The sequence below is a fragment of the Anneissia japonica genome, unplaced genomic scaffold, assembly GCF_011630105.1.
Source record: "Anneissia japonica isolate Jap-2015-1 unplaced genomic scaffold, ASM1163010v1 scaffold2994_len2133135_cov197, whole genome shotgun sequence".
NCBI lineage: Eukaryota > Metazoa > Echinodermata > Crinoidea > Comatulida > Comatulidae > Anneissia > Anneissia japonica.
This window is the reverse complement of record NW_022728550.1, coordinates 538,654-562,912: the sequence shown is the minus strand read 5'-3', so window position 1 is coordinate 562,912 and position 24,259 is coordinate 538,654. Positions and strand designations below refer to the sequence as shown.

The 24,259-nt window shown below is 31.4% G+C and overlaps 1 protein-coding gene across 3 annotated transcripts in view; it reads right to left on the bottom strand.

Annotated features, from left to right (window-relative positions):
* Nucleotides 1-609: 609 nt before the first annotated feature.
* The window catches only part of LOC117114278 (advillin-like), a 33,476-nt gene continuing 9,826 nt past the window's right edge, over nt 610-24,259 (bottom strand). Inside the window, exons 3-24 of one of the 3 annotated variants that reach the window (XM_033257893.1) lie at nt 21,550-21,615; nt 20,527-20,657; nt 20,080-20,185; nt 19,361-19,471; nt 18,856-19,058; nt 18,575-18,653; nt 18,272-18,370; nt 13,578-13,734; nt 13,350-13,474; nt 13,090-13,227; nt 12,895-12,981; nt 12,037-12,108; nt 9,898-10,011; nt 9,561-9,644; nt 8,917-8,975; nt 8,615-8,711; nt 7,928-8,065; nt 5,693-5,884; nt 5,446-5,517; nt 4,254-4,259; nt 2,028-2,141; nt 610-1,838 (exon numbers count right to left, since the gene is read on the bottom strand). In XM_033257893.1, the coding sequence (XP_033113784.1) occupies nt 1,725-1,838; nt 2,028-2,141; nt 4,254-4,259; nt 5,446-5,517; nt 5,693-5,884; nt 7,928-8,065; nt 8,615-8,711; nt 8,917-8,975; nt 9,561-9,644; nt 9,898-10,011; nt 12,037-12,108; nt 12,895-12,981; nt 13,090-13,227; nt 13,350-13,474; nt 13,578-13,734; nt 18,272-18,370; nt 18,575-18,653; nt 18,856-19,058; nt 19,361-19,471; nt 20,080-20,185; nt 20,527-20,657; nt 21,550-21,615 (2,364 nt within the window). In that variant the 3' untranslated portion in view covers nt 610-1,724. Of the gene's footprint in view, nt 1,839-2,027; nt 2,142-4,253; nt 4,260-5,445; nt 5,518-5,692; nt 5,885-7,927; nt 8,066-8,614; nt 8,712-8,916; nt 8,976-9,560; nt 9,645-9,897; nt 10,012-12,036; nt 12,109-12,414; nt 12,487-12,894; nt 12,982-13,089; nt 13,228-13,349; nt 13,475-13,577; nt 13,735-18,271; nt 18,371-18,574; nt 18,654-18,855; nt 19,059-19,360; nt 19,472-20,079; nt 20,186-20,526; nt 20,658-21,549; nt 21,616-24,259 lie in introns of all 3 variants that reach the window. The other 2 variants (XM_033257892.1, XM_033257894.1) reach the window with 2 other exon arrangements.

Below are 24,259 nucleotides of genomic sequence, written 5' to 3'. Positions count from 1 at the left end.
TAGAGTGCATATTTCATATCAATGAATTCTGGATGGATTGTCAACATAGTACTACAGTTACTTTTGTCCAAAATATTACAAAGGTGGTAGATTTCTTACAAGACAAAGGCTATGCAGTACATTATCTACTAATGCTTCATAAAAAAAAAAAAAAACATAAAAAACTAACATAGAAACTATGGTCACAAAGCATTGAGTTCTAAAACTGCAGCATCTAAGTACTAAGCCACCACAATGCAATATGAAAAGAAGAAAATAACAGAACAGTACTTGCTGATAAATGATAATGAATACAGCAAAACTTTCATTATTTCTAGTTTCTTTTAAATTGTTTATGCTGGTTGGCTACATTGATATTATATAATTGTAATATTTAACACATGTTTATAAGTGGATTGGATTGAACTCTATATTCAGCTATGTTTAAAGCAGTTCTGTGTAGGTATATGGATGTGCTACAGTGTTTCAATAATATTCATATCTGTCTCTTATACACATCTAGATGTGTATAAGAGACAGATTCAAGGATTAAATTTTAAAAATTAATAATCACTAGAACATAATTAAATCATTACTTTACTTATTAGGAAAGAGCATAAAACATTGCAATTTGGCATAATCATTTAATAAACCAACAAACAACAAGCAATACAACATGTATCATTATTAAGTAATTGGAGTAAAGAAATAACACAAACTAATGAGAAAAATCAGAGTCATAAGAATACTAAAGTAACTAAATATTCACAATAAAATCTGCATAAGGTAAGTCTTTGAGTATGCTGCAAAAAGCAGAGTGCCACTATGCAACAAATAACTCATCGTACACCAATCTAAATGAGTGGTGAAAGAGGCTGGTAGGCCTGATGAGGCCCTCTATTAACCCCTCTTGACTTCTTACTTTTCAAACCTCTTTACTTCAATATTGGGTGGAATTGATAGAAAAATGTCATGCATCAAATATTTGTAAATCAAATATTTGAATGTGGCCTTTTGTATTCTTATGGGAATACATGAGCCTTTTGGAACCTTAAACATTCTAATTGCCTTTTTGACATTCAGTTTCAATTTTTTCAAAGGTAGCATATCTTGTTTTAAATCTTAAATGAATTGGTGTTAGCTCTCTAGTATTCCTATAGTAACTCTATGTAAACACAAAATCAAACAGCGAATTACATTCAACATTATGTGTACAAGCCAAATAATAACCATGTTTACTGCAAATCTATTATAATCTACTTATTATACTTATATCTAATTTCCAATGTCCTTAATTTACACACACTAAAAAACCTACCATCTAAAAATTGTACTATTTTTACAATTCACTTTGTGTTCCAAAAATACAAGATCATGACTTAAAAAATTCCTTAATCAAAACAATTAAAATGTCCAATTATCATGAGAAAGATAATAAATTATAGATATTTTGATAAAAATAAAAATCAGTTTATGCCAGTTTAAGTAACCACTAAACTGAATTTGGTATTTGAATTGAAAGTAGACATATTTAAAAAAATATTCAAAATTCTCAGCACGCCCCTAATACCTATTTTAGAATTGAATATAAAAGCTATCATTATCATATTTAGTATAAATAATAGACATTCTGGAGGCATGTTTTCACACAGCTAGTAAAAATCAATATTAAAATTAGGTACTGAAATTTGATTGTAGCATTTAAGGTTCTATGTATCTTACGGGAATCAATTTATTGTGCTTAACTAAAATATTCCTGCTTTCTTTTTCAAATTGGCTTGCTTCCACTTTGGAATAGCCTTGAATTTCTCATACTCCATTCCAAAATGAGTCTTAAAATCCTCTTCTGACAAATAAAGCTATAAAGAAAAAAATATTACAATTGTATAAATATTTACATAAGCTCACATTTTTGTAATTACTTATTATATTCCAGACAAAGATGCTTGTAGCCACTTATAGAGATGGAAAAAAACTAGGATAATTATATTTTAAACACTATATATTGTCGTAAAATCAAGGTAATGATTATGTGTTTTATGAGTTACCTCTTTCTTTGTTGGGTCAACACCATCTGGCAATTCATCCAGTTTCAGTTGAGCTAATGAATAATTAGGCAATGTACTTGGGTCATCTTCCACTGCTGGTACTTTGAAGTCAGCCTAGAGGTTAAGAACAACGTCAGACAATATCAACTCTTCTTTAGAGGATTTTACTGGTTAGCAGTCTTCACAAATTAATTTGCATAATCAGATATTAAAAATTGTATTACGTTATTATTATTATTAATATTATGCAACCCAGAGTTAACTATTTTCTTTTTTCATTACTTATTATATACTTTTATTAATACTTTTGTAATGTATACACAGTCACCGTAATATTGCCATACTCATTACCAAATCAACTAAAATTGTTAATCATCATGACCGAAGACAAACTTGCATTAAAAATCACCCCAATCAAATATTAAGCAATTACCAAAAATAATTAATCAAACTACATAGAAAAACATTGCATCTACTGGAGCGGATACAGGATTTGGCGGTAGGGGGCCTGGAAATGCACACCACCTCAGCCCCATTATGGTTGGGGATGAGGTGTGACCAGCCCCATTATGGTTGGGGATGAGGTGTGACCAGCCCCATTATGGTTGGGGATGAGGTGTGACCAGCCCCATTATGGTTGGGGATGAGGTGTGATCAGCCCCATTATGGTTGGGGATGAGGTGTGATCAGCCCCATTATGGTTGGGGATGAGGTGTGATCAGCCCCATTATGGTTGGGGATGAGGTGTGACCAGCCCCATTATGGTTGGATATGAGGTGTGACCATTTTGAGAATTTGGACCTTAAGGTGCCTGGAAATTGCACTCATGCTTTTTAAGTCTTACCAGTACAGTACTATATTTTTATTGATAAAAGTAATATGTCAACAATACAATACAACAATTATTTTTCTTAATACAATTTAGGGGGTGCGATCACACTGTTCCATCCCCCTGCATCCGCCCCAGATCTATGAAAAGCACATTATTCTTAGAAACTATAAGAGTGTAATATAGATAAATACTCTGATATTAGAAAAAGCTTCAGGTAACCAATCCAAGAATGTTTTGTTTAGTAACTTCGACACATTTTCTAAATATCAGAAATTAGATAACCTTAGTCTTTGAATTTTTTTTGGGCATATTTTGCTGTGTTCTTATTAGAAGGATGGGACTCAAATATTACATACAACTGAAAATAAGTGCATGCAATTAATACAAGTCACCAACCATATTTTAACGAACAAATTCATCTGGTTCCAATGTGATAATTAAAGAGAAATATTATTCATTTTGTTTTGTTGAAATGTAGAAAGGTAATTTTGTGTGTGAAAACTAGTGGGTAGGCATTATACAGAATGGGCTAATACCTGAGGAAATAGTAATGGTAGAATACACAACAAAATTCAAGATTTAGCAAAACCCACAATTATTGTAATGTAATTATTAATTTTTTTTAAACAATATTTTTAAAAGTGTCCAAATTAATTTAATGGGAAATATGATAATGATGATTCCACAGCAATCAAATGAAACATGCAATTCAAAAGCCATTAAACAAACAATAAAATGTTGACAGCAAAATCCAAATTAAAGAATTTGGTACTAAACAGGATGTGCTCGGCCTTTAACATACATTCTAGCGCATGGTTCAATTTACATAGAGGGCTAGCAAATACAGAGGGTCCTTCAGTTTTATAATTTGGAAATTGCTGAAAATTAATAAATTTAGCCTGGCTGCTGTCCTCAGAATAGTAACACCAGTAAGCAAATACTGTACACTTACTTCCCCAGACCAAGATTGAAAGAAATACTCAGTAGGCGAATACAACCAGCAGTGGCTCCAGAAATTTGCCGTCAGCAAGGGGCCTCGGCCAGGGACCCAGAATCAAAAATCCATGGTAGCTCACAGGGGCAGTTTTTATGGCTTAGTATGTCCAAATTGTGCTTTTAGACAAAATAACATTATTTGGATAGGCAAGTTATTATTTTTGATTCAACGAAATCAAGGTGGAGGGAAATCCAGGCCTGGATAGCAGGGGAGGGCGATGCCCCTGCCCCCTCTGGCACCACCACTGAATACACCTACTTCCACACCCCTAAACCAAGATTGAAATCCACCACTCACTAATTATGAAATGATCAATAATGAAATGAAAGGATACAGATGACTCATGATACAACATTCCATTCACACACACACACACACACACACATGTATAGCATACCTCAGTCTGAACAATATCAGCAAGACAGCATACAATGAATCATATGGTTGGAATGAAGCAAATAAGAATTGATAACATACAAGTTAATATGACCTCATGTTATGGAAATAATAAAAAACATTGATAAAAATTATAGTTTAACATTCTCAAATATTATTCAAATTAAGATTAATCAACTTCAAAAGTGCCAATATTATAATCCATAGTAATCAGACTAAGCACTATAAAAACATTAAGAAATAATATTAATTCTGTACTTAAATGGAAGTAATCCCATAAGGCAAAATTAGAAACGCACAATGCAATATAGTACATAAGCAATTTTATTGAAATATGTTAATATTTATGGTTAAATTAAGAAAAACCTAAAAAAGAAAATTAAATCATCGAATTGCTCAATCAAATAAGTTATCAACTACCAATGACATATATAGATTGAAACATTTTTACACTTTTTAAGTTAATTTAGAAAAAGCAGAATTCAATTACTGGTTTATATTTATGTTTGTTCAGTATATCTTCAATAGTAAAGAGCCACAAGTTTCTAGAAAATGTAATGTTTACCTTGCACATGACAACAAAGTATGAATGATACAACAACTAAATGAAAGATACTACAGCCGGACACACGTTTATTTGCGGACAATCGGCTGATCTTAGGCAAACAAATCCACCTCTGCTCAATGTTAGCGTTTGAAGATGTAATGATATTTGCTGACTGGCATTATGAGCATATCATTGGCCATGCCTTGTTGGGTTGTTGTCTCTAAGGAATTATGTCGGCCGACAGTACGCACTGTGTGCCCGGCTTCACATACATCAAACGTCATTATTGAAATGTTATCACCACGCTGATGAAAACACAATTTTTGGGGATGAATGTTTACTTGCTTTTATTTATACAGTTCACCCTCCAATTTGAGACTCCTTAAATCCAAGACCACTCTAATTCAAGACTCACTTTTATAAGTACCAACTATAATTTTCAATCTTTTAACACAAAGTTTACCCTGTAATTGAAAACTGAAAAACCCAAGACACATCCCCCTCCCCAAATATTCAGATCTTAAATGTGGCCTCAAATTGGAGCGTGAACTGTACTTAAATATTCATCAAATAGGATAGTATTATCCCAAAGGAAGAATGCTTTGTAATATTATTAAGCAAACAAAAAATTTACATCAAAACTTACAAGTTTGGTGATAGTAATTCCGGAATTTTCTTTATTCAGCTGGTTAACCTTTTCATCAAGTGACATTGACCCCTGGTTGAGAAATAAATAAATTATGAAAAGCCAATATCATAGAGAAAATAAAGAGAAAATTTAAGCTCAATTAACCAACTTCTTGCCGCTATTTTTGTCTTTTATTTACTTACAGTTATTAAAATAGTTTTTACATTAGATAATAAATAATTAAAAAATTCTTGGTGTTGCCTACATCAAACATGTTATCATCCCAGGCCATGAAGTGTCCAGTGAAGTTGATTGGTTCGTATCCTTGCTTGACTGTGATAAGTAAAACTGAGTCGTCTTTACGTCCACTTGGGTCAGTCTGTATGTACTCTTTGGCTGTCTTCATTACTTCTTTCTTCTCTGTTTCATTCGCTCCTTTCCCAATCCATATAAAAAGCTGTAAAAATAATGTAGATGTTAAATTCATATTCTTATATTATGAAAATTATTACCATTATCTTTAATATTATGATTAACACTACAATCCTCATTACTGCCACAAACATCATTAATACAAATATGACCATCATCCTTATCATAATCATCATATTTTCCACAGCCATTACTATGACAACCACCAAAATCCTTCATGTCACTATCATCATCATCAGTATCATCACATTCATTTTATTTTTTCATTCATTTGCATAACAAACACTCAGAAGGCAACAAAGAAATGTTGAAAATTATCTGAATTCACAATACAAACAGAAGACAAATACAAGACATACAAAAAACGGAATAAACTTATGCCTAAATTAAAGCATCAACATTTGAAGATGATAAAAATGACCTACAAAACATTAAAAAATAAAATACATAACACTAAATTTATTACAGGCAAGCCAATTCAATCTATGAACAATATCATTAAAAAACAAAAAATACAAAAATATACATTATTATAAAAATATACTTACCTATCAAAATACATTAAATTAACAGCAACAATCCTAATATTCATCATAACTATCTTCTTCATCATCATCATTATCACCACTGCTACTACTATCCTCTTCATCACTATCATACTCATCACAATTATCATTAAAATCATCATCATCGCAACCACCACTATTCTCTTCATCACCATAATACTCATCACTATTATTATCACTACAACCATTAGCAGCCTCTTCATCACTATCATACATATCACTATATTCAACATCATCATCATCATTGGAATTATCCTTCTTAAGGCCTGTTTATACTTCAACGATAACGATAATGATAAAAAAGCTAAAAAGCGATTGTTCATATAAAGAAATAAGAGAAGTTTTTACACTAGGACGATTCGATAACGATTTATCGTGTATATGATAACAAAATATCTTAACAAATCAAATCAGATGACATCATATTCATGGAAAAACGATAAAATCGTTGCTACTACTATGATTTTAATGTTTTTCCATGATTATGATGTCATCTGATTTGATTTGTCAAAATATGTTGTTATCGCATAACTGATAAATCGTTATCAAATCGTCCTAGTGTAAAAACTTCTCTTATTTCTTTTATTTTCTATATGAACAATTGCTTTTTAGCTTTTTTATCGTTATCATTATCGTTGAACTATAAACAGGCCTTTATCTTCTGCTATGTGCAGTTGCAATACTTTGTCTTTTTTCTCAGCTTATCAGTATCAGTTTTAATTTTATATTATACTATAAATTATATTTGTATTAATGTACTTTTCCTGAATTACAAGTTTGTACAAATGTATTTCATATGGCTTGCCTTATGGCAATAAATGATATCTGAATCTGAATCCCTATCCTCTTTATCACTATCATCCGTGCTGGCATGGTATTCAAATTTCACTTCTTTTTATTTTGTGGTTTTTGGTTTCCGTTCCATCTTTACACTTGCCTGATAGCGCTTAGAGACTTTTTGTATTTTGCGCTCTATAAATTAAAAACCATTAACCATTAACCATTTGTCAAAATATGTTGTTATCGCATAACTGATAAATCGTTATCAAATCGTCCTAGTGTAAAAACTTCTCTTATTTCTTTTATTTTCTATATGAACAATTGCTTTTTAGCTTTTTTATCGTTGAACTATAAACAGGCCTTTATCTTCTGCTATGTGCAGTTGCAATACTTTGTCTTTTTTCTCAGCTTATCAGTATCAGTTTTAATTTTATATTATACTATAAATTATATTTATATTAATGTACTTTTCCTGAATTACAAGTTTGTACAAATGTATTTCATATGGCTTGCCTTATGGCAATAAATGATATCTGAATCTGAATCCCTATCCTCTTTATCACTATCATCCTCACCTACACCCCATCACCAGTGACTACCATCCATCACTTTTCTTCCTCCATCATCATTAGTCTACCACCACCATTGTCATCTTAATCACTGCACTATCACTACATCTTTCTCAAAAAAATGTATTCCTAAATTAAAAAGGACATGTTAACCTCATCATATGTGTCCAACATCATCACATCATCTTCAATTAAATCATCTTGAACAAAGTTGTGAATCTCCTCAACGGTGAAGTTTCCTGAAGCATTTGAGCACTGGAAAAGTCTAGCTGGGTGGGTTGGGATTTCATCCTATATGAAGAGAAATGACATGTGAGTGGTCAAAACACTGGTGTCTATTTTAAATATCTGACAACACAAACTAAGAAAATGTTGATGATGATGATGATAATGATGGTGATGATATTTGTGATAATGGTAATGATGATGATGACAATGGTGATGATGATGACACAATATATCATGCCATTATACTTTGTATAGGTCTATATTTATTGCTTAATGCAGGTATGGTGTAAAGGGTTCAAATCATTATCCATGTTTATTTATATTTTATTTATTCTGCCTTTAACATGATAACACTTTCAGTGATGCAGTTATGATCTCACTAGTGATCATATGAACAAGAAATGAAAATCAGAAAATGAAAATTACCATTAAAAAATATATAAATATACAGAAACATAAACTTAAATATAAATAAAAGAATAGATGGAGCACTGTCTGTAAACATATTACAAAACTAAAAATACAGTATAGCACTTATATAGCAGGTTGGTAAAATAAAACTATATTTAGTATTTTTAAAAAAAAATTACTGTACTTCATTCAATAACTTACTCCAAATACTTTGTCTGATGCATAAGTGCTCTTGCCGCCAAGGATGGTCCAGAGGTCAGATGGTTCTTGTCCTTCTGGTACCATTGTAAAGTCACCACTAAAATTTTAAAAAAGAAATAAAAAAAGGATAAATTAAACAATTAAAATAATTAATACATAAACAACAATTTAAATCAACTATATTATTTATACTAAATATCTTTAGCTTTTTAATCAATCACCACTAAAAAAAGTGTATTAAGCATAGTTAATATATGAGAAACTTAAATTATCTATATTTTAAGTTTGAATAATTTTCTTACACTGGAGAAATAGTTTTTGCAATATTTTTAGACAACTGTCGCTCATCACCACTGCCTCCCTGAAAAAAAATAAAAATTATTTTTTTATGAAATGAGTAATAAAATTATTTACCAATAAACTGCATTATACACAGTACTGAGTAGAAAGACATGCTTCTGAAATATGAAGGGTGCACCAGCTTGGTACGGCACCAGCACAGTTATTAACATGATTTATCTTATTTTATGTATAAATCAAACTAAGCTGAATTCTATAACATCAACATATTTTTTAAATTTTATAAAGTATATAAAATTAAATACACATGAAAACGAAAGTCAATGTAGACCTCAAAAAATGTCAGCAAGTTATCTGAAATCACAATGAACCTGTATGACAGTGCACAGCTGCTCAAAACAACAAAGTCACAAGGGTTCTTATACATCCTTAACAATGTGGCAGAGAAGAGCCGGTGTGAATGCATTGAATGCACTTGGAAAAGAATAAGGTGTCACCACATACTTCAGCAAACCATTGGGAGACTTGCACATCCTTTAACAATGCGGCAGAGGTATGTGCTATTGAACAGCTGGTCTGAATACATCCAAGGACTCTTAAAAGTCATGAGAAAGCACTTGGACAAGAATTAGGTGTAAACACTTACCTTACCACACCACAGGAAGACTTGCTTTTTGTTCTGAATGACAAAAATGTCATTGGAGTTGAGAGAGGAAGCCTTTGCTGGTACCTGAAGAGAGAAATACCAAGTGGTCTCTTGGTTACATTATGGATACACAGATGCATAGAACTTTAACCTTTGATCCTTTGTTCAGTTTAAAGCCTTGATTTAAAGGTAAGCATAAATACGCATAACATGTACTAGAAACAAAATAACTATGTATTTTTTAATGTTCATGTTTTTTTAATATAAGTTTTACAGAAACCAAAACTCATCATAACCAGCAACTGATGACTAACTAACGAGATACTTTAAGACTTACCTCTACGGCTCTTGTGTTGAATTCATTGGTTCCTTTAACTTGGAATACTCTACAACCACCAGTGTAACTTTTGTCTTTTTCTGAAGAATTTTTGAATCCACTAGCTTTGCCACCCTTTAAATAAAAAACCAAAGAAATAAATTGGCTACAATTGTTAGAGATTAAAGGTCTCTTTAAAAATTACTAAATCATTCAATTGTCATGAGCTAAAAAAATAGTTCATTTTAGGTAAATATAAAAATGAAATAGACTATTATTTTACAATTGGGTATATTTAACCCTTTTAAAAACAATGGTTAAAGCTAAGAAAAATAAGCCTACAGTCAATATTCATGCATATATACAAAAAATACATATACTGTATATACATTATTTTTTTGGTGGTGGTAAGTACCATACATATACTGTATATACATTATTTTTTTGGTGGTGGTAAGTACCTATTTCATGCTGTAGCAAACATAATTATTGACATTTAATTATATGATATAATAGTAAATCCAATATCTAAAACTGGAGTAAAGTTGGATTATAGGCTGTACAAGTGAATTGCAATTAAGTTTTAATATATTCTTATAATAATAATATAAACTTCGGCAGCGGCTATTGTTACCACAGTAATTCTGATTGGATGTTATCATGGACTGGTGTAACAATAGCCACTGCCTTAAATTAATGGTTGACTATTTTGGAGCAACGTAGCTGAAATGCACATTCATTAGTTACAATATAAAAATGCATAGGCCTATAAAGTAAAGCACCCACTGTGCCTGATGGTCGTCAGCTGATGTGATTCTATAAAGAACGCAATGCTTTGATGCACGCGCAACAGATCGTATTTGATGACGGTCCGTTTAAACTGTCACCGACAATCACATTGGGTGTTGCTTCGTCTAGCACTAACATGAAGTGAAGATGGATTGTACCACTGTCCTACGACAAAATGAATGCCCAGCTTTCGTAGAGACAATGGTAAAGAAATTTACTGACTAATAAACAATAATTCAAAATAAATAGGACTAAATTTTGTTCTGGCCATATTTTTGGAATGGTCAGTCTTGTCATAAAACTGCGACGGTTTCTTTCCCCACTCTGATCTATTATTATTATCTATAGTTTTAGTGTACTCTCTCTCTATCTCTCGTTCTGTGATTTTTTAGGACTTGTGCTGGTTAATTTGATTTAAAATTGATTGGTAACAAAGATTATTTCACCATGTATGATCCAGCTGTTGCTAAGATATTCAGGATTTCCCACATTTTAATCATGAGTTAAATGGTTCCAGTTGTCTACACTTCGCTATCACTGTCAAATAAAAGCACTGGATGGGCTGATTTTGTACTTGTGTCTATATGCACTTTCAAACAATTATAAAGTGTTAACTTCATTAATATCTTTTGGAATAACATGTGCAGACAATCCTATTTAACTACATCCCATCTCAACCTCATTAAATTGATGCAGAAGATGGTACTGTAATTCAATTTCACATCCCCTTGTGTTAAAGCATCAGTGTCCTATTATAGGTTTAATCCATCCTAACACTGACATTATTCTGGGTGAACTTGTCCTAAGAATGTATGTGCAAATACATACCGGTATGTATGATATGTTATTATATGATATTAATACTTTATAGTTAGCAGACATATAATTAGATACACTGACAATGGCTTTGCATGCAATGTTTATATTACATGCTGAAATCCCATTAAATAATTATTAATAAACAAACCTAATCAAAATAATTTAAAAAAAACTTTCTTGACTAAAAGTTAGTTGATAAACAGATTTAATACTATTTACCTGTAAATTCCTATCTTCTCTAAAGTATTCGGCAGCACAATCAAATTTATAGACAATTCAAATGTTATTATTTTTAAAATTCTAAATATTGTACAGTGAACATATTTTGCATGCTTTTATCCATATAGCTACCATGCTTTTATGTATCTAGGCATATATACTTAAACACTGACTATCCATTAGTCCACCTTGAAAGATAACAAACTCTTTTTCTAAATCACTCCAAACATTTCTTTGTGAAAACACTTGAGTTAGAAGCACATTGTACCCCAACAGGAATCATTAGTGGTGTCTGGGGAAGGGGTTACATGAAGGGGTTACACGGGCAAATACCTTATGTATGATAAGTTTACCCTTGAATAGACTAGAGAAATGTGGAGGTTCTTTACCCATCACGCAGCGAACCTACAGAAAAAAAAAGGTTCAAGCAAGAGGTGAACAATGAGTAAATGCTCTGCAAATCTGTACTTGGTAAGTAGGGACTCTGTGTTGCTATGAACAATTTAAACCGTCATAAATATGTTAATGCACATACCATTGTGATGGTCCATACATACGTTTTAATATGCAACTTGACAATTTAAAATGATTCAAGTTTCATGCGAAAATGCGAAATTTACAGCATTTCAGAATTTAGCGCTCTAAAACCACATACAGAATCCCTGATTGCCAGTACAGAGGGCAGCAGACAAAAATTGGTATCCATCTTACCTTATGAATAATTAACTTGCCTTTGAAGATTTGCAAGAAGTGGTTAGGTTCTTTACCTTGAACCACACGAATCTAAACACAATGATATACAACCATACATGGCAGAGAAAGCATATATCATTAATAAATGTTATGCAAAATATAACACTATAATCTATAAATATTAATTATTATTAAAATATTCAAATTTAATCCTATTTTCTTTTTAGTTAGTAAATAGTCTATAAGACAAAATATCAATTGTGTTTGGTTTTATATTAAATCTATATAAATGTATTGTGTTAATTCCCATCAAAAATTACATAATAAAACAAAAATGTATTTATAATACTATCAGAATCTAATGTAATAAGTACAATTATTAGTTTATTACAAAATTTAAATTGAACTCTGGCAAAAGTGTTTAGCATCAATCTTTTTATTTATCAATTTTCATTATCTTCAATTATCTGTTTATAATCCATATATTTATCCATTTACCTGAACTGGTGCTCCACCATATTTGTCATCCATTTCCGTCGCTTTTAGAGCTGCTGTTCCCATTTCATCTTTTGATGACTCACGGCCCTAAATTCCAAAAATTAATGTAAAATAATTTTACACCTCCTTGTAGCTTTGATTACCTCTACTCAATAAAGATTATAAAATATCTTAATGATTGAAATGAAATATTACCAGCCAATAATAGATGATGTATTGTTCTCGCCCTCGTTGACGGTACGTGTACAAGATTACGTAAGAATCCCCACCAAAGAATTGGCCGTACAACTGCTTTTCCAGTGGATGAAGATCAAAGTTTTCAACACGCCAGATCTGAAAATATTTGTTAAAGTTAAATATAAAAAGTCAATCATCAGTAAGAACATATTTTTTTTCTATTCTTTTGGTAAGCCTCCTCATACTCTATATACCAAACTACAACTTTTTTTTCTTACCTCAATTTTTCCATCACCAGCATCAAACATCTTTAGTTGAGCAGCCATTGCAGGGTCAGATTCAAGGTCAGAGGTTTTGACCTGGTGGAGTGTACTTGCGTCAAATTTCTTTTGCTGTACTCGAGCTAGTAAAAAAAAAAATTTACAATTGATTTCTATCAATGTGTCCCTTAATTTCGAAATAAAAAAAAATTAACAAACTGTTATAAAAAAGTAAGAGAAACATACCAATGCCTCGTCCAACACTGTATGTCTTTCCTGGACCTGTGACATCTCCTTTGTCCCTCCAGTTCTTGAAGATTGCCTTAAACTGAGCAGGCTCCCCGTTCTCTATCACCGTGGTAACCGGTGTGTGAGATGGGTATTTCTTAGCCTTGATAAAACCCTATATTGTTACCATGGAAATTGGGAAAAACTTCAAAATCAGTCATCATTATCAATTAGTATCACATAAATATATAACCAATATTTTCAAAAATATACTGAAAATGTAAAACAGACTTGAACACCACTGCAAGCAAAACAAACAAAAAATAAAAAGAAAAATTACCGATTTGAAATCTGGAAAAGACTTTCATTAAAGTTACAATACAACTGATAAAACAATTTAAAAAAGAAAGTTTGTTGAAGATATACTGCCATCATAATGTTATGAGAAAATTTTTTCCACTCCAATTTTCACATGTTTCAATTTTCTATAGTTTACTTGATTTAGAGATTTTTGTACTAAAGCTTCTGTAAATCATTGAAAAGAATTTCTTTTTTGATCTGCCTCTCAGGTGAATTTGTTAACTTAATTGAATCTGTTTTAAACAAAGCAATTCAAAATATTATTTGAACTTTTGAGGATATTTCTTGGGTGGCAGTATGTCCTAAACATGTCCTTAAAAGTGAAACTCAAATCTCAACTTAACTGGCTTATTTACTCCACTAGTAACATACTTAGTTTTATCCTCATTTATTCTTAAATCTATTACACAATTAAATAATACCATGGAATAACAGCTTTCTGACCATACACTGAATTGTTATTTCATACCTTGAATATATTAAATACCGAAGAAATAAATCATTTGCAATAATATTTATTCCTAATTATATACAGTATCTATTCTTATACATAACTAATTACATACCATTTCCGGTAAATGGACTTTCAACATGTCAATCCTACCAACATAATCAACAAAATCTTACCTCTTCAAGATACAAACCATTGCAAAGTGGAAGGACCAAAGGTCATGGTTCAGGACCAAATATCATGTCTTTTCAAAATTTCTTCAATAATTCCACCAAAAAGGAGAATTATGAAACCGCATTGGAAAAAGTACAGCAGAAAGACAATGATAATAAAGAGCAATCATTTTAGAAAAGGAAAAGAGAGATAATATAGTAAGCAAAGATAAGTATAGAATTTTGTGAATATATAAATTATAATTGAGTTGTCTTGATAGAAATAATACTTGGAAGAATAAAAAATAAAGATAAATATTGATTACTACTGAAAGTAATGATTGTGAATAGTGGACATATTTTGAAAAATTGTGGTATTGGGAAAAAGGGTCTGTATTGATCCAAAGCAATTTCAAAATTGATCCTGTTACATTCAGTTTATTGCACAATAGGGTTATAATAAAATAATAATAAAGATAATAAATTATTCCTGTAAAGCCCTGCAGTGAGGTGTGACATCAATATTTTAGTATATAGTAAATGCAATATACATGCAAAGTATTATTATTGTTACTGTAATTTATAACACTATTATCATTATCATTCTTATGCTTGGTTGCTGTTAAACTTCATATTATTATGTGAAACATAATTCATTTTCTGTTAAGTATGTTAATAATATTATATAATAACCCCACTACCCAGAATGAGTATTATATATCAGTTAAATTTCAGACAAATGTGTAACCTAAATATAATGTACTTGCCTAAACATATTTAAATATGTAGATTTGTATTTATTTGGAATGTTATTATTACTGATGGATTAAATGGTTGAGATATGAAAGAATAACAAAACAGAAGGATCAAATATTGGAAGATGGAATAAAGTAGAAAAAAAGCTTAATTAAAAGACAATTTTATGAAATTCAGAAGGCTGCCAGTGATATGCAGGTATGACTGGCCATGTGACACACATACTAGGCACGCAGGCACAATATGCAGCATTCATAAGGGTAAGACCTCTTGGCTGCCTCCTTAACGTAGCCTTTGACTTTCTACATTTTTGTGGCTGAATTCATAATTCATGTTAACTGCCTGCTTAACCAAATAGCATAGTATCCCTTCACACTAAGTTTTGTTACTATCTGTTGTTGGTTAAAATGCAATTGCTTGGCAAGTAGGCTAGAGCAGTAATGGATTCAGAGGTGGACACGAGCATGTACCAATTGTTCTGACAGACAACTTCCAATTCCAATTTTCAAATGTACTCATTTTTTAAAAATTCAATACTTAACACAAAAACTTGTCAAAAACAGGCTGAGCTTAAATGGGGTGCCAAAAACAATGTATATGTCCCTTACATACAGTGATTAAAGTTACTTCTTCTCATGTCCCACTCTTTAAAATTCTGAATCCATCTCTGTTTAGTATACACACTTTGTATATTATAATTAAATACTGTCTTTGTGATATGCTATTTTAACCATGCATGTTATTCTCTTGAAAACTATGCAGAGCTATTGTATATACCTGGGTAATAACATTTTAGCATTTTGTTAATAAAGTGGAGTTCTCTTGAAAACTATGCAGAGCTATTGTATATACCTGGGTAATAAATTTTAGCATTTTGTTAATGAAGTGGAGTTAATAAACCAGAGCTTCTTTTCATGCAAAATGAGTTAAAAAAAATACTTAAAGCTAAAGCAATATAACTTAATAAATAATGCATGATCATTATTAATAAATAATTATCATCATGGTTTCTCAGATACAAATCAAATGGAAATACAGTATTCCATGTATTTGTCACAGCTGTTTCATTTGAGTCATGCATAGATAACTGGTTACTATAGTAACAAACATCTTAGCATCAACAGAATAGTAATGAAACAGCGAATTTGCTTGAATGAGAAAATAATTAAAAGAAAAGAATATAATCTTATACTTTACGTGACCTATATATACTCTCATTTAATTATTAAAAGATTATTGCAAAAGCACCATTATACAGTATAAAATACACAAAATTTAGAAAATATTTGTTATAAATTAATGTAAGATAATGAACTACACAAGACAGATAAAAAAAAATCTACAAGCAACAAATGCAACAATTGAATATAAAATCACCAGAAATATGAATACTGGTATTATTAGTAAAAACTGTTACCAAGACAAGCTATTGTGTACATGTCTATCAACATCTTTTTAAAAAGTAATTTGAATATTAATATAATAATGGAAGTAATTTTTTTCCTAAATATAAAATATTTTTCTCATAATTAATAAGTACACATGAGTTTGCTTAGGTTGATGAAGGGTTGAACACAAACACCACTAGAATATTATGACATACACAACGTTCACATAAATAAAGGTTTTTATAACAATAGAGAGTTTTCGCAAGCTTACGAAAACGATAGCGAATACTGTTAAATCAGTCATTAAATTTTTAGACAATGCTTCACCTACAGTAACATGATTGTCACAACATAGGCAATTCAAGCCTTTTGCATGAATCAAGGATCCGATTCAGCTCGTACAATATTATCGTCAAGAATGCTTTAGGCATGAATGATGATAATGACAATAACGTATGCGTATTCGTTAACTTTTTCGTAAGGTTGCAAAATCTCCCAATATCTGTTAATGTTCAACCAAAAAGTAAATATGAATATTCAAAGCAGTAATTAATGCACATTTACATATTCTAATAGTAAGCAAATGAATAGTAAACAGAATGATCTGAGGTATGTAAGGTTGCTACATGAAATATATTTATATTATTATTTGCATAAAAATATTTAATAGTACACAATTTGAAATTAATATGAATAAGCTTACAAGAATATAAATTATAAAATGGAAGTGCTGGTAACAGTTTGAATTGATGCAAATGTATCATGCTTATTGGCTGAAAAGTCAATTCTAATTTGCATAGATCTTGAGGGGTATGTTCTTAGTGCATTTATATTTATGTTAATAATCACTAAGTCTCAAGTTTTAAAGTGAATTCTTAAAATTTAAAATCCATTCTTATATATTATAGTAATTAATCCACATCATGCAGCATTTATTGTTAAATATTAATCATAAAAAGCAAAATATCATTAGGGGTGCCTTCCATTTAATCTAAAATGCTAAATTAGTTTTGATAAATTATTATTGATAGTTATAGATTTCTACAAGCAAATAATATAAATGATGCATTTCATAGCCATTGAAGTAGCATGGTTAAATAAAGTGCTTATAACAATACCTAGGAGTGCAGTCTTAAAAGCAGTGAAATAAACAACTAAAAGAATTACTAAATGGATGGAACTACACTTTCATGAACTACAAAAAAAGACTAATGCAACAAACAGAAGTTGAAAATAATGAATTGATGGGTAAGAAAATTGGAAAAGACATGGACATAAAGTCATGAACTATGACCAAAGGGCTACATGGAGATGACACCAGTTAAGCAGAATCATGCGCTCAGGCAGATAAGGTACAACTTTTTGCTTTAAAATTATAAAAAATTAATATATTTTTTACTATTTTTATACAGTTCCCCCCAATCTATTTGAAAACCTATTTCTCAAAATGCCATCAATAGCCATTATGTGCTAGAAAATAATTTTAGTATTCAATTTATGATGAAGGGATTAGATTAAATATCTGCCATCTTCAATCATCTGTGATAACTGATGTGAAAGAACTTTAAGCACGCCATGGAACAGAAGTGACATTGCAAACTTTACCAAGGCGTTCTTGAAAGCCCTATCTTTCTCATTCTTTGTTGCCCCCTTCCCCTTCCATACAAAGATTCCTGAAGGGCCTTGATCGACGATGAAACAATCCTGGAAAAACAAAACAAAAATGTTACACAAACCACTTGTGAGCATAAATATTGGTGACATGTTTGAGACAGCCTAGTGCAAACTCTGCATTTGCAGCAACGGGCTACCTAACAACTGCAACAATGGTATGTACTGTTTGGTACCCTTTTTAAACATTTGGAAGAGCGTAATGCTGCCTCGCTATAAATTGTAGAATTGACAGACCTTTGAGTTGAGTGAATCTTGACTGAGTGGTGGTCCGCCAATCTCCGTGACAACCAGTGAGCCAGACTCATCAGTAACCCTAAAAATGAGAATGATATGAAGTTTTAAAAATATGAATAATTATGACATTTTTTCTGCCTCAGTAAGATTTTATTAAAGCAACTCATCATTATTGGATTTATTGTTTTTGTTTATCTCTGATTCTGGGTATTTTGTACCCTATGGAAAAGGCACGAGGCTAAATGTGCGATCATTACATGACATTAGTGCCATCAACATACTTGTAGAGCTTGGTGTTGGCTTGAAGCTTCCTTGAGAACTTCTCATCATCACCCCCAGCACTAGCAGAAGCAATAGATCCTTTCTGGCCCCCAAGAGCAGCAAGGGCAACTGGGTTTATTTCCTTCTGGGCTCCGTTTAATACTTCGATGTGGGCCCTGCCACCTCTTTCATCATCTCGAATACTCTGGGCAACCTCAATACCCTAAAAATAAAAGGTGTTGAAATTCATTTAACAGTTTGATAAATAAGATAAAAGAATAAATTGAGTTGACAACAGTATAAACAAATTAGAGTACCAGTAAATGAACAGATGATAAGGAGATGTGGCAAGGGTGGAAAATGAATAAACGCATTATTTAACTGTATTAATAAAGAAAGAAATAGTAAAAGTAGATGAGTAGATAAATTAATGAGTAGATGAGTAACTTAAACAGATGATGATTGAAAGGATAACTATATTGAATGGATGACTAGACAAGTTCTGAATGTAATTATTAATAATACCTTCATTTTCTCCTTCCTGTTGCTCTCAGTTCCATGCCAAACGAAGATTTGTTGACCTAAATCCAGAATAAAGACATCTCCTTGATTCAGAGATGCCCACTCCAGAGCAACCTAGCAAAGTAAACAAAATAATATATTATAAAATAAAGTTGTGAATAGTATGTTAAAGTGTCCAACTTCCAAGCACAGAGTTTGGGTTAAAGATTAAAAGATTAAAGATTAAACTTTTTTGTCCAATTTGAGATTTATCTTTGTATAAGTGCAATTGTGATGTAATTTAACTGATGTTTTTGTATTTTTACACCAAATGGAACATGAATTTCCACATATTTCATGGACAATAAAAGTTTATCTTATATTATCTTTATATTATCTTAATTCCAAATATTTGAAATTGGAAATTTTGGCTTGACCAGTGGGGACCCGACACCGCCACAGTAGAGTACCAGCATATATTTCGCCTAATTTTAAGCAATTTTTAAGTTAAATCAATATTGATAAATTTGACTTAAGCAAAAAAATGGACTTAAGATGAATTTATAGTTTGATAAATCCGGCCCCAGAACACTACCACTTTTGGCCAAACACTCAAAACATGAAGTACGATACAACAAACTTTATTTTACTCAAAATCAAGAATCAAATTGAAGTTGAATGCTACATAGTATTTTTTTGGTAATGGATGAAAATTAATTGCTTAAAAGAATTTGTTCACATACTGGTATAACACGGACATTCCTCTTCCCTTTCACCTTCAGGAGTCTCTTCTCAAATTTGGTGCGGTCAACATGTTTGAAGCCAGACTTGATTCCTCCAGTTTGATAGCTAATAAATTCATTTAATGAAAATAAAAATGCTAAATAAATTTGAATCATTCTTTTTTAGTTGCATATCGTTACTGACAACAGCTTCATCATTTATATAATAATGTCACATTTCTTTTATTACACTGTATACCTCTATTTCATCAAGGTTACAGTGCCTACTTATTACTCCCCATGGATTACAAATTGTTATGCATTATCCTCTCCTCTCCTAGGAGCATTCCTAGTCTCTGCAGTTACTTAAGCAGAACAACATTATATATAATTCATATTTACCAGGTAACAGACAATAACTTATACTCCTGGGTGAAATAAAACATAATATTAACTAGGCCTACTCACCGGATACCTTTTTTGAAGTATGAGATAAAAAGTTGGCCTTCATGTTCTTGAACCTCACGATGTTGAACAGGACTTCCTCCAAGATGATCATCTAACTCAACTGTTTTATATGCTGCCACACCGGCTTCATCCTAATAATTAAATATAAGGCTAAATTTATAGTAACATATATTAAACAGGCAATCCCGGTGAGTTGAATGTCCAAGCGATTAAGGCAGGGGCATGGCAACCTACAGTCATAATATTGGCGCTGGTTCGTGCTGCGCACTCGCCTATGATTCTGGTGGTGGACGATAAGGACGATAAACTATAGGCCCGAGTGTACACAATTGTCTGATGTGCAATTTAAAGAACCCAGTACATCTTATCGAGACGAGTAGGGGTTATCCCAGTATACTAGTTGCTACAGCAACTGCTGTAAACAGACGAGAGTAGCTGGTACCGGTGGCAAAAATGAATGCACTGCACAGATGTTATTGCATAATATTTTGCTATTTTTTTTCTCTTAAGTACAAATAAAGTGAAAGGGCAACAAAGTTAACTAAATTAAGCAACAATATCATTAAGTAACATCCTCATATAAACAAATACTATAGAAATGTTATTGTTACTTGACCCTATAAAGATGAGAGAGTTATTAAGGACCTCTTTATCTTCTTCCAGTACTCTATTGTGTTTTTACCGCATACAAAAATATAAAAACAGTGAGAAGGAAGGCATTACTATGTGCTCCATGCTAGATCCCTTATTAATTTTTATAAACAATTATTATAGAAATATTATTGTTACTTGACCTTATAAAGATGACTGATAGAGTTAAGAACCTCTTTATCCTCTTCCAGTACACTATTGTTTTCCCCAATTTACAGAAATATAAAAACAGTGAGAAGGAAAGCATTTACTATGTGCTCCATGCTAGATCCCCATTAATTTTGATCTTAATTATTATTAATATTAAGGTTAAATAATTAAACTAAGGTAATAAACAATATCAATAAAATTGTAACTGTTTAAGATACTTACATTAGATGTTTCTCGGCCTAGCCAGAAGTGAATATTCCATTCAAAACCACTTCCAACCTTGCGAGTCTACAAGAAAAAATAATAATTTAATAATAACCCCTGTAGTTTAAAGGTAATTTAAAATTAATCTTCTACTGATGATCAAACACTTGTGCTTTTCAAGTGAACAATCTGTGCAAGCTATGACCTAAATGCATATTTACTATATTTTTACTATAAGTTCAAAGCTCCAATCAATTTTAATCAGGGCCAATAAAGAATAAACAGCTTTTAACTTATAGACCTCACTATATAGCGCTTAAAAATTCCCATCCATTATGTAATAACCATTGTATGGATTCTGCAAATCAAAAACTCAATTGAAATGTAATTATAATTAAATCAAGAGTGCTGCCAGGTAAATATATTCAATATTTCTCACCTCCTTGAAAATGATAGGGAAAAAATAAAGGAAAACATGATTGGTGTATATACTTATGTTCATGTTTAGACTGTTTAAAATGAAGACTATTTTAGGATTTGAACAAGGCCGAATGATTAAAATATATTATTTTAATAGGTGCCATTAATTCTAAAATTAAACTGGTCTTGATACATGTGGCACTAGATGAGAGATGCAATTTGAAATGAATCAAAATGAAAAATGAAGAGCAGGTGTTTTTAAGACAGGGCTTTGTTGCTCTCTTTAAGAAATACTCCTACTACGATTAAGCATGTTCTACTTTTAGTAGTACGTTTAAATTTATAATGAAGCTTTTATTTTATTGTCATATATTCAATATAATTCACATCAAATCACAATTACCAGGTGACTTTAATTATTTTCAAAAAAATAATCTACATTTTATTCTCCTTCAACAGTAACTGCAATATAATGTCAACATTTTACTTTCTCATTCAACAGTAAGGGGTCATCCATTATTTTCATCTTTTTTCATAAAACATAGCTCTTTTCTCTGCTCTCCCCCTTGCCCCCTGAAAGAGTACACAATAAAATGATTTTTGTCATTTGAAGATCATCCTTTTCATGAAAGAGTACATATGCCTCCAACCACTTTCTTTGCCCACAAAGCGTATGTTATGTACTCTTTTGAAAATGATGAAATTTATGGGTGGCCCTAACTGTGTTATGTCAACATTCCAAAGAAACAATCTACAAACAACATAATGCTATATCTAAAACAGTTTACCATTACTATTATATACAAAAATGCATTATCTTTCAAATGTTGAGAGTTCATAAGTTATCGTATATACTGTATAAACAAGACTTCCTGCTTCTGTTTATTTAACATTCAAAATGTATAAGCTACCTATTTTCTATATTCTAAATATCTTTCAGAACTACCAATATATTATATCCTACATGCTATTAATGTTAACCTTTTCCAATGCAATCTGTGAAATTCATTTGCATAGACATCATAAATCCCATTTATATCTACCAATAATTATAACTTCTAGAATACATTTGATATTTATTTTTTTAATTTCTTCAGTAAAATATATAACAATTTATCCATGAGATATTGCAGAGTATTGTGACGGTAGGACGTGTGGTTCGTAACGGTGTTGCTAAGTAATCCAGGTAGCTATAATTTGAGCGTGACGTGTGCATAATCGAGGGATGCCTTAGAAATACACCTGCCCTAATTCTATTTAATTAACAATAGTTCGGTGACGTTAATTTATGCAAACATGTGTGATGCGAGTTGCATTGTATAGGAAATACAGTTAGGTTGGTCACTGGACAGAAAGATCCCTTACCCGGCGGATCAGCACTGTTTGTGTGGAAAGGCATATGTTAGCCAATGCGGAATGGTACTGCGTGTAGTGCGAGATTGGTTCCCTGGTAGATTGGTGTTATACTTTTCATCGTGGTTTTATGAGTATGTTATCATGCCGAGGTGTTAATCTGTCCAGTCACCCACGTAATTGTATATATTTTGAACCCTTCTAATGTAATCGCTTAGAGGTCGCTGGAGTATCAAGAATCGTATCATAGTCTCATCCGTAATTTTCTCATGGAGTTTTAGCACTGGATAGCTACTGGAATATAAACCGTAGTTGAGAACGGAAGTCCGTCTACCGATTATAAATGCTTAACAGCGAACTTGGACATTGTATCTTTTCTCGTATAATTATTAACATATATATTGATATAGCCCATATATGGTATTATTCTATTGCTAATTGGAATAATTATTAATGTATATTCATATATTGATATAGCCCATGGATGGTATTATTCTATTGCTAATTGGAATAATTATTAATGTATATTCATATATTGATATAGCCCATACATGGTATTGTTCTATTGCTAATCAGAATAATTATTAATGTATATTCATATATTGATATAGCCCATGTATGGTATTATTCTATTGCCACTCGGAATAATTGTTGATGTGTACTCATATATTGCCTATGTATGGTATTAACTGGCCACTCAGTTATAGTGAGTTATGATTCGTCTTGGTGAACGTAATAATTTATTTTGTGAGACGTTAAAATAGTTTGTTTGGTTCAGAAAACATAACGATTTGTTTTGGATTACAGGGTATACTTGAAAATGATAATTTCGTCTGTAATGTAAGTAATAAATTAGGTTTAATATTTTCTAGTACTAGCATTATTGACAGCTCCCGAAACTGGTCTCTCCTATTGTTTAAAGAAGCGTTCGCTATACGTAGACTACACCCTTTGC